The following is a 12,398-nucleotide window of genomic DNA, read 5'->3' on the forward strand; positions in this document are numbered from 1 at the left end:
TTCTTCTTCGTTCCCGTTCACCCGATTTCGATCCGGGTCTTTTTGGGTGTAAAGCGAGTGTTCTACAAACTGAGCTATCGTGACAACCCCCCCCCCCACCCCTATCCCCAAAGGATTAGTACAACGTATTACGAATTTGTTTATTTTTCGGTCAACGTTGAAAAATAAATCCTATTATATTTATTAATGTTTTCAATGTTCAAACATTGTGCACACTTATTACTATAGATAGTATGCGCTTGGCTAAGAATCTCAGAACATTGCCATCCGGAAGTATAACGGACCAACACTCAAAACTATGTGTAATCTTATTTAACGTTTATAGTCTGGACAATACAGTTTAGTGAGAATTACTCACAAACACGGATGGCAAAAATCAACAACAAAGGCCTGAGTGACGTCATCTTCGTTCTATCTATATAATTTACTCGATGACACCAACGAGTGTGTAGGGTAACGGAGTTACCAAGAGCTCTCACTTCTCTTAACCGCAATGCTATTGTCGCGTGCCAGGCGAGACAGCGAGGTGGGTGTGCTCCGCGTGTATCATGCGCGCTAGGCTTACTGATACAATGAAGAAAATACGAGTAGAAGACGGAAGATGCTTGACTTCACCAAAAGCGGGAAGTGAGAGCTCTTGGTAACATAACAATCGTTACCTACACGCTCTTTGATGACACTGAGAGTAAATTTGGAAGGTAAAACACCTCAAGAGTTTGGTTTTTTTAATCTTTTATTTATTTCTTTTTTGTTGGTCCGACAGTGCGGCTATGGGGTTTAGCGCGGCTATGTGGTCTTGTGGTATGACACTCGCTTTCGGATCGGAAAGTCCTGGGTTCGAGCCTCGCGCTCGGCGCATAGTTGAGTTCTTGGAAAAGGCTCTTTACTCACATTCTCTCACCGTACTCGGGTGTAAAATGAGTACCTGGCCGTTAACCGAAAAATTGTAATATCGCCTGACAGGCGGCATGGTCCCGTCCTACATGTTAAATGTTGCTGTTGAACAGGGATCCCTTGTAAAGCGCTTTGAGCACATTTAGTGGATATTGCGCTATAAAAAGCTCAATTAAATTTTAAAAAAATATAAGATAAGATAAGATAGGATAAGATAAGTAAAGACATATTTTATTTATCCTTGTATGGAAATTATAATCCTGTATCACAACTCATTTCGGCCATACTGTATATAACAGAAATATCAAATGTAGAGAAATTAAATAAAAATTGGCAAAGAATATTAAATCGTAAACAGTACAGTGGAATAACAAGCGAATAATATATGGTGATTATGTGTCGATAATGCACTTATAATAGAATTCTTTCATTAGAATGTTTTAAAAAAATATAAATAAGTAATTAAACTAGTATAAAGATATTGGTCAAGGTTAGATGATGTTATAATAAGAGTAAAAATAGAGAAGGAAAATGAATAAAAATTGTATTATTGTGATTGTGTAAATATTTCATCTGAGGAATAAACAAATTATTTTACGCGATCACAATATTATTTTGGTTATCACTTTATTCATATAAATATTTATCATTTGCTCTAAAGTAAAAGATTGTAGATAAGAGATTGGGTAGGAGTTATGTAATGTATTATTTCTAAGCAGTAACATGTTGTATAAATATAATTATTGAATCACCTCTCTACAATATTATTATCATTAATTCAAACATAGATAAATAAATAAATGAATTTGTTGGCCTAAAAATTATAAGATAAGTTTTACTGTAGATTTAAGACACGACACATAAGTTAATGTATCATATTAGTTCCTGTCTACATGATTATGTTAATACTATCAATGACTCTCCCTTTACTCAATCAACCCTAACACCGACTATATCCGTAGTTTACCAGGGTTACTTTTACCCCATGCCCATTTATTATATCTTTATGAGGCAAATTATAGGCGTAGTATGAAAGCTAATGTTTTTAGTTTTTGCATGTTAATGGTAGTTGAATAAAATTATCTATGTACGTGCTCATTTTTAATACATTTTTTCCAGTTTTAAAAAGTAGCATAAATCTCTAGGATTGAGTGAGTTAAAAGATGGGACGATAGCTAAGTCTAAGTAAGTGTCACTGTATGTATATTCTCATAGCGTGAGGAGGAAAGAGTTAAAATGGCTTTGTTTCTTTGTGACACAGTGCAGAAGACAACTGCTTCTTTTGCTGAATTGAATCTCTTTGTGTAGTGGATGGGATTCATCTCTAATGACTTTGTTGATTTTTTCATGACATGATTTCAGATAAAAGTCTAAAATTGAAGGAAATTTAAACATTTTCTGGCAGTGTTTCAAAATTCTGTCGATCTTCGAATTTTCAGATCTTTTGTTATTCCCACCCCAGGCAGGCATACAGTAGCGTAGTACACTGATGATGCATGTGTCATAAAACAGAAAAAAAATATTGAGCTTTATATAGCGCAATATCCACTAAATGTGCTCAAAGCGCTTTACAAGAAAAGCAGCCTATTGTCGAAATTCTCTCGTTTAAGTTTTATTATAAGTTACATATAATAAAATTATAAAAGAATGGACAGAAATGTCGGTTCTGGAGCTGCTACATAGGGCTAGCAACAGTCAGGCATGGAGGAAGACTGTAACTTCTGCTTCACGCAAGTCCCCCCCCCCCCCCCCCCCGACGACCATCCGGTCATGGGATTGAGTGAGTGATAAATAAATTACATTCAAGTTTTAAGCTCTTTGATGACACTGGTGGCCTGTTTTGTCCACTCTAACTTCTGGTCAATGATGACTCACTCACTCACTCTATCCCATGACCGATTGGTCATCGGGGGGGAATCTCGGGGAGCAGCCTTCACGATTCGACGCCACTCATCACGGTCTTGGGCCTTCTCAGAATGCTACTGTGCCCTGCAATATTGTCTTGCATAAGCTTTCGTGTCTTACGAGGTGACCAAACCAAGACAATGTCCTTCTCTTTACCATTGCAAGTAGTGGTTCTTGCCTTCCTGCCAGTTCTTTTACTTCGTCCAGAACACTTACATTGGTCCTATGTTCCAAATATGATATTTTTAGTAGTTTTCGGTAGCCTTTGAGTTGGAATGCGCGAACTCTCCTTTCTGTGTCAGCATTCAAGGTCTAGGCCTCGCAACCATAGAGTAGTATAGACAGTACCAGAGAACTAAATAGTTTAAGCTTTGTCTTGAAGTTTATGTTGCTTATCCAGATTGTATTTAGTCTTGCCATTGCTGCAGTAGCCATGCCCAGTCTAGTTTTTATTTCCGACGACCCCAAGATACAAACGCACACAACGCACTCATAAGTACAAGCAAGTGATAATAATAATAATTATTAATCCTAATACATTAAGATGATATTATTAGTGATATAAATAGTAATGAAATTAAAAGTAATTTTGTATGAAACAGGGACTCAGATTATCATAGTGACAACGGTTGAAGTCATTGCTTCAGTTGGGTAGTAGCTTAGGGTTAAAACGAACCCTTCTAGGAGCATGCTTAGTGACTTAGTTCTTTAACTGAAATAAATAATACTAAAACAATTATAGGTATATCTCTTCTTCAATATCCAAAATGTGTATCACATTATATTATCAGTTTTACATAATGTGACCGATTACCTCGAAACGGTGTCATATCGAATTGTAAATAATGTTGGAAAGCAGCTTGAACATTATACTGATCAGAAAGAAATACGAATTTAAGTTGAGCTTTCCGCTCCAAATTTAACATAACCGAATATTGTCTCTAAATTCAGTGCTTAAGAATTTAACTTATCTGACGTAATGCCGTTTTGAAACGATGTGTTACAAATGAAAGACTTTGAAAAATGTCTCTAATGCCGTAACCTTATGACATCATTTCAGCGCATTACGTCGTGTTTCTTGTTTAATACTTAATTTTTGCAGATGTACAAGCGCCAGACACAACTAGTCTGTCCAAACGTAAAGTTAGCCTTTCCTCGTCGGAGTTGGAGTTCGAGATATTTCTGTCTTTAAAGGAACGATAGAGTTGATCCTTAACTTTATCCTAATCAACAAAGACAAATAATGCCAAAAGATACAAATACTTAAATACAAACATAAATTTCCCTTAGTTAAAAATTCAATATATATTGTCTATACTTTTTTTCAGAATAAACGCATAGATTTCCAGAATTTTAAGCTTAATAAGGAGCATATTTTAGATAAGTCTTCTTGTGTTATTCAAACCGATACTCTACAAACACCCAAGTAAGTTATACAATTTGAAAATTTACATGCGTCTTTCAGTCTGAGGCATAGGATCAATGTGTTATTGCGTCAAAAAGAAGTGAAGGGAAATAAAAATTAAAGTCAAAATGACAAGACTTATAGAAATTTAAAATTTCTGAATTTAATTGATATAACAAAACTCACTTACTTTAACCCTATCCTACAGCAAAATCCTCACATAAGTTACGACACAATATACATTTTTTCTTATTCAGATTTATTTTGTACATCACAAACTTTGAATAATGATATTTGTTTAATTAATAAGTACATAAAATGGTTTTGTATAGAGCTTGTTTGATTTTTAAAAATATATTTTTCTGCTGGGTAAGTTTGGCATTTTGTGAAAATACTGAAAAGGATCGGTAAGGAGAGAGTTAACTTGCATGTCAATAAAATTAGCTGTTAATTCAACTTAATGTTTCCGGTTCTCACCACAATGCTACTGTTTTAAAACGATTGGTTACAAGCTTGATAATCGGTCTTCAACAAGTATGTGTAGTAAGTAGTATACGAGTGATATCTTTCAAGTACCGCTAGCAAGTTATACAGTCGACATTTTATCTGCATCGCTGACAATTCTGACATTCAATATTGTACAGGAATCTCTATCTTGGTGAACAATGGAAACCATGCAGACAATAAAAGCCTTTTATTTTTAGATTACTCAAACTTTTCTCCTGTTTAACATTGCAGCAGTTTATTTCCCTGATACCCAATCCTTGTAAATCTGAAGTTTAATCAATATCCTCTTCTGAATCTTCTTATTCATGACGCAGTGGAATATGAAGATGAAGAATCCCTGAAGGCTATTACAAACCGAAAAAATGTAATGAAGCACATGAGAATTCCACTGAATAGACGCCAGTCCGAGAATCCAAGTAAAGCCTAATAAAGGGGTAAGGATACAAATGGCTTTCAGGATCACTGTAAACTTTTTTTTATTTTCTTTATTCATCATGTGCTTAGTCGACAGCATTATCCTGCACACCAGTACAGCAATGACAAAATTTGCTACTATTACAAAAACAATTGGCACAATAAGGGACCATAAGGCACCGCTTGTCTCATTCAACCAGCAAAAGTCTGGGCCCGTGTAGCCTCTGTTCCAGGTAGTTACGACAGTGATACAAACGATTACAAAAGGAATTAAAAAGACAGGGGCAAATATTTTCAAGGGGGATGGATCCCAACTCAGACCACGTATGACATTCATGTATAACTCGACTCCCTCTGTAAACATAATTGAAAAACACACAAGCAGAGAGTAGTGCAGCAAAAAAGCTATCGTGTAGCAAGCTGCTTTGTTGCCTTTCCATTCGATACCAAACAAAAAGAGAAGATATACCAGAAGGAGGGATGTGGAAAGACACACGTGCAGTGACGATCTTACTCCGCGGACGTGTGGCCAAAATATTGCGTAGGTGATGAGTGTAATGACCAGGCATACGATTGACAAAACACATCCGATGGTGCTGATTATTGTAATAATCATAAAATTTTCGTGTTCAAGCCTTGGTCTCAAAAGCACTACAAAAATACTGAAATGCCGACAGTAACATGTAACAATTCCACGTGTATCCACCTTTGTTCGGCAGTGTCTTCTTGACCAAACCATGCCAGAAATAGGCTTCGTGTTCAAATAGGCACAGCGAAGTTCAAACTTGTCGCGTACGGTTGGTAAAAACTGCAATTTTAGATCCGACAAAAGGTCTTCAGCATCCAGATTGATTGAGAAACACAAAATTGTAGAAGCAAATTCTACATCTTGCAAGTTTTTCTTTTCTGGACCAAGTGCTAGATAGAATTTCTGCCAATTCTTGTAGATGATAACAGCATAACGAACATTCGCAGCTTGATCCGGTAAAGCCTTGGAAGAGAGAAATGCCTCAGACATCGTGTCCAAAACCCAGCTATCATTCTGGTTATTGGAAACGTCTTCATCTGGGAAGTAAATATCCCGTATTTGCTTCCTTTCTCTGATTATTATACCGATATTCTCTTTCATGATCGTTTTTTGTGTGAAATTGGAGGAGTCTCTCAGCGACGCTTTGGTAAGAGTATCCAATGCTAAAACCAAATTATATGCGTAATATTCCCATTGCTTGTTTTGCAAATCTGTTTCGTTTTGTCCTTTATTATTCAAATTCCTATTCAGCAAGTCTGTGTCTTCCCTTGACTCATTCCAGACGTGAATGTCTGCAGACAATATACTATTTGCTAGGCTGGCAAGATCCTGTCAAAAGAAAAATAAGAATTTTTATGGAAAAATATGTTTATTTGTGTTTTCATTTTAAAAAAAAAAATCAATAATATAAGGTAGTTTTTTAGTAACTTGAAATATTTCAAAGATCCACAAATACATCTCTAATGAGAACCTATTTTCTAAAGCTATTTGGCGCAATGGTAAAATAGTCTAACTGAAAATAACGTATACGATTTTTTGACATTAATTCTGCTATATAAAATGAGTAAACATGACAAATCAAGAGGCTGATAGTTAAAGAATTGTAAATAACAAGTAACACGAAATAACTAAATATTAAGAATAAAATTAATTCATCATTTACTCAATAAAGACAAACCCCAATACAATATTTAACAAAATGTGTACAGAGTGTTTTGTAATTCATATGTACCCAAAAAAGTGATTGTGATTGTAGAAGAAGAAAAAAAGAGAAGCCAATTCGAATTTTGCTCTTTTGACCATTTGATTTGAATTTGACCATGACATCTGTAACGTGTTAATTGGTACATATTTTGTTAGGGTTCTGCAATTGGTTCAAAAGTTACAGTATTAAAAAACAAACAAACACAAAACAAAACAAAACAAAACAAAAACACGTTTTAGAGTCATGTGATATGCAATGAAGGGAATCAAACATTTTATACATCCTTTCGAATTGAAATTAACCTAAAATTTAAAATGTGTGGCTACAGGCTCAATGTCATGTGCATGGCTCAACCAGAGATGTTTCCGTTTTGAGGCAGTGGGTCACATAATTTGATTTACCCTCCCAGCCCAGCATAGGTGCCCAGATTATAATGTGCGTTGTTGTGTGCACTAAAATCCCAACAATTAAAAAAAACACACACTTCCGGACACATACGCACATCCCCGTGTTCGCGTCAACCAAACGTTGATTCTATCCAAGTCGATACCTCAATACTCTTGCAGCTGATCAGACCAGGAGCGTTGCTGTCCATCCCGTCATTTTTGGCAACAGCGTGTGAGAGTTTCGTTATTGTGTCTATCAAGCATAATAGGTGTTTGGCCTTTCTTGGCAGAGTAGAATTCAAATTTTTGGACAGGTTCCCCACGAATGAGTCCACCATTTCCCTCTGCAGCGACTTGGTTCCGGTTCTGTATATTTCTAGCTGGAGATGGAAACAATCAAATGCATTCATGAAAGTTAAATAGAATCGACTCCGCCAATAAACATTAAAAATCTTTCACACGCACTAATAGAGGCGTATTGTCAAAATAAATCCATTTGAGACGCCAGTCTAAGATTTCCAATGGCATTTATAATTCAACATCTACATTTAGACACCTACTAACTTACACATATATATAACTACTACTACTACTACTACTACTACTACTACTACTACTACTACTACTACTACTACTACTACTACTACTACTACTACTACTACTACTACTACTACTACTACCACAACAACAACAACAACAACAACAACTACTACTACTACTACTACTACTACTACTACTACTACTACTACTACTACTATTACTACTACTAATGCTTTTCTTCTGGGGATATACGGGACACGTGGCAGGGGCTTAAAACTGCTGTTAACTATAATCCAAAGCCCACGATTATATCGGAAGATATCGAAATTGAAACTTTAAATAAATTTTATTCACGTTTCGACACAGCAAACAAATTTGATATTGAAAATGAAAAACATAAATTAGACAGGGCTTTGGAAGATGAAATAACTATTGAGGTCAATGAGGAGTAAACGAGATTCGTATTTTCGAAACTAAACGAGAGGAAGGCTGCTGGGCCGGATGGATTGAAAGGAAAATTATTAAAAGAATGTGCCCATCAGCTTTCTCCCATTTATACACATATTTTTAACTGGTCCCTCCAATGCGTTTCGATCCCTGAAATTTGGAAAACTTCAAAAATTATTCCTGTTCCAAAAAAAGAAAAACTTGAAACTATGAACGATCTCAGACCTGTTCCACTGACTTCAATAGTCATGAAATCTTTAGAAAAACTTGTTCTTGTTAAAATTAGGAATCAGTTTATGCCATTGAGTGATAGTCATCAATTTGCTTACAAACCAGGACGTGGCGTAGAGGATGCCATTTTGCTGTTTACAAACAACATCTACAGGCATCTAGATCACGCTAGGAGCTATTGCAGATTGCTTTTTGCAGATTTTTCTTCAGCGTTCAATACAATGCAACCTCAGTTGGTTGTTCAAAAATTGACTAGTCTGAATTTAAACAAGTATAGAATTGCTTGGGTGCTCGAATTTCTTACGGAGAGAGCACAATATGTTCAATTAGGACAAAACAAATCTTCCTGTATAACTACAAATATGGTGCTCCTCAAGGTTGTGTATTGTCCCCTGTATTATTCACAATATACACGAATGACTGTAGAAGTCAAAACCTGAGTGTACCTTTAATAAAATTTGCAGATGACACCGCTCTTCAAGGCTTCATAACAAATGGCAACGAAGTGGCTTATAGGCAAGAAATTGATAGATTTGTGTCTTAGTGTGATGCCCACCACCTAGAGCTTAACATAAGCAAGACAAAGGAGCTAGTGATTGACTTTAGGAGAGTGAAGGAACCGATAGAACCGTTAAAATTAAAGGACCAATTAGTCCAGCGAGTTCCTCACTACAAATACCTTGGTGTAACGATTGATGACAGGCTCAAGGGGATGAACATTTGAAAATAATTAGGCATAAGATGTGCAGACGTACATATTTTTTATCAAAACTCTCTCAGTTTAGAATAGATAAAACCCTCTGCACATTATTCTATAGAGCAGTAATCAAAAGTGTTTTGTCATTTTGTATAACAGCTTGGGGAGGCAATTGCTTAGCAGTGGAAAGGAACAAAATAAATTCAAATATTAAAAAATCCATTAAACGCTATATAAATGATGTTGACGATGTAGATCTTTTATACGAGAAATTTTGTATAAATAAAATAACTAAAATATTAAATGACCAGTATCATCCACTAAGACCATCAATTATTATGTCAGAAAGAAGTGGTCGCCCTTTCTCTATTTCAACGAAAACAGAGAGACACCGAAAATCTTTTCTGCCGTCCAGTATTAGGCTTTATAACAACAAGCGATAATCATTTTATATAATTATTTCTCATTTTTACTTTTTAAAAATATAAATATTAATTTATTAATTTATTTGTTTTGCAATCTTTTCAACTTTCAATTTATAGTGACAGTTTTAACTATTTTACATTGTTGAAATTATTCATATTATAAAGCGCAGCTCTGGTTATAGAGCTGCTCCCTTTTGTTTATATATACAACTTATTTCCATTGTATTTTTATCTTATTGTGTAAATTATAACACGTTTTGTACAAAAAAATTCCTTTTTGGGATGCAATAAAGTATTATTATTATATTACTATTATTACTACTACTACTACTACTACTACTACTACTACTACTACTACTACTACTACTACTACTACTACTACTACTACTACTACTATACTACTACTACTACTACTACATACTACTACTACTACTACTACTACTACTACTACTACTAACTTACTACTACTACTACTACTATACTACTACTACTACTACTACTACTACTACTACTACTACTACTACTACTACTACTACTACTACTACACTACTACTACTACTACTACTACTACTACTACTACTACTACTACTACTACTACTACTATTACTACTACCACTACTACTACCACTACCATTACTACTACCACTACTACTACCACTACCAATATTACTGCAACGACTACTACTACTACTACTACTACTACTACTACTACTACTACTACTACTACTACTACTACTACTACTACTACTACTACTACTACTACTACTACTACTACTACTACTACTACTACTACTACTACTACTACTACTAACTACTACTACTACTACTACTACTACTACTACTACTACTACTACTGCTACTACTACTACTACTACTACTGCTACTACTACTACTACTACTACTACTACTACTACTACTACTACTACTACTACTACTACTACTACTACCTCTACTACTATAACCACCACAGTCACCACCATCACACCACCAACAGCACAACCAGAACAAATAGAAATATTTTTAAAAAATGAATATAGGATGCTAGATTTATAATAAATATAATATTGCAACAATACCTCATTAGTGATGTCATCCAAAGATTTCCAACATCCAAGTTGTGTTGATTTATGCCAAACTCCTTTCTTCGTACACCGCTTTCTCATTAACCCTGTATTAATATTAATGCCAGTTGGCTAGTAGTAGTAGAAGAAAAGTTGCGGCACTGTTGTGAGATTTGTGTACTGTTTTGAAGTTGTGATTGTAAAAGCATCATGTGCTTTGTTCAACTCACTGACATAGAAGTGGTAATTCCAAAAGTAGCATGTGCTTTGTTCAACTCAAAGACATAGCAGTGGTAATTGTAAAAGTATCATGTGCTTTGTTCATCTCACTGACATAGCAGTGGTAATTGTAAAAGTATCATGTGCTTTGTTCAACTCACTGACATAGTAGTGGTAATTGTAAAAGTATCATGTGCTTTGTTCAACTCACTGACATAGCAGTGGTAATTCTAAAAGTATCATGTGCTTTGTTCAACTCACTTACATAGCAATGGTAATTCTAAAAGTATCATGTGCTTTGTTCAACTCACTTACATAGCAATGGTAATTGTAAAAGTATCATGTGCTTTGTTCAACTCACTGACAGAGCAGGGACAATTGTAAAAGTATCATGTGCTTTGTTCAACTCACTGACAGAGCAGTGATAATTGTAAAAGTATCATGTGCTTTGTTCACCTCACTGACAGAGCACTTATAATTGTCAAAGTATCATGTGCTTTGTTCAACTCACTGACAGAGCAGTGATAATTGTAAAAGTATCTTGTGCTTTGTTCAACTCACTGACAGAGCAGTGATAATTGTAAAAGTATCATGTGCTTTGTTCAACTCACTTACATAGCAGTGGTAATTGTAAAAGTATCATGTGCTTTGTTCAACTCACACTGACATAGCAGTGGTAATTGTAAAATTATCATGTGCTTTGTTCAACTCACTTACATAGCAGTGGTAATTGTAAAAGTATCATGTGCTTTGTTCAACTCACACTGACATAGCAGTGGTAATTGTAAAATTATCATGTGCTTTGTTCAACTCACTTACATAGCAGTGGTAATTGTAAAAGTATCATGTTCTTTGTTCAACGCACTGACATAGCTGTGGTAATTGTAAAAGTATCATGTGCTTTGTTCAACGCACTGACATAGCTGTGGTAATTGTAAAAGTATCATGTGCTTTGTTCAACTCACTTACATAGCAGTGGTAATTGTAAAAGTATCATGTGCTTTGTTCAACTCACTTACATAGCTGTGGTAATTGTAAAAGTATCATGTGCTTTGTTCAACTCACTTACATAGCAGGGATAATTGTAAAAGTATTATGTGCTTTGTTCAACTCACTGACATAGCTGTGGTAATTGCAAAAGTATCATGTGCTTTGTTCAACTCACTGACAGAGCAGGGATAATTGTAAAAGTATCATGTGCTTTGTTCAACTCACTGACAGAGCAGGGATAATTGTAAAAGTATCATGTGCTTTGTTCAACTCACTGACAGAGCAGGGATGAATTGTAAAAGTATCATGTGCTTTGTTCAACTCACTGACATAGCTGTGGTAATTGTAAAAGTATCATGTGCTTTGTTCAACTCTATGACATGGCAATGGTAATAGTAACAAATGCATTTCACTTTCCCAATATGTGACGTACAAATGCTAGTTATGGCAATTTCAACGGAGCGGTCGAATGTCTGACTTGAGAATGGTAATTAAAACAGTGACATTTCATCTGCCCAATATGCGACGTAGAAATGCTAGCTAT

At 35.2% G+C, this 12,398-nt stretch overlaps 1 protein-coding gene across 1 annotated transcript in view; it reads right to left on the reverse strand.

Annotated features, from left to right (window-relative positions):
- Positions 1-2,635: 2,635 nt before the first annotated feature.
- LOC144980593 (adhesion G protein-coupled receptor L3-like) overlaps positions 2,636-12,398 on the reverse strand; it is a 31,584-nt gene continuing 21,821 nt past the window's right edge. Inside the window, exons 6-8 of the mRNA XM_078928270.1 lie at positions 10,661-10,752; positions 7,409-7,624; positions 2,636-6,482 (exon numbers count right to left, since the gene is read on the reverse strand). Coding sequence (XP_078784396.1) covers positions 4,947-6,482; positions 7,409-7,624; positions 10,661-10,752 — 1,844 coding nt within the window. The 3' untranslated portion in view covers positions 2,636-4,946. The remainder of the gene's footprint in view (positions 6,483-7,408; positions 7,625-10,660; positions 10,753-12,398) is intronic.

This window comes from Berghia stephanieae, chromosome 10, assembly GCF_034508935.2.
Source record: "Berghia stephanieae isolate SIO BIC M18660-M18661 chromosome 10, UCSD_Bste_1.3, whole genome shotgun sequence".
Classification (NCBI taxonomy): Eukaryota; Metazoa; Mollusca; class Gastropoda; order Nudibranchia; family Aeolidiidae; genus Berghia; species Berghia stephanieae.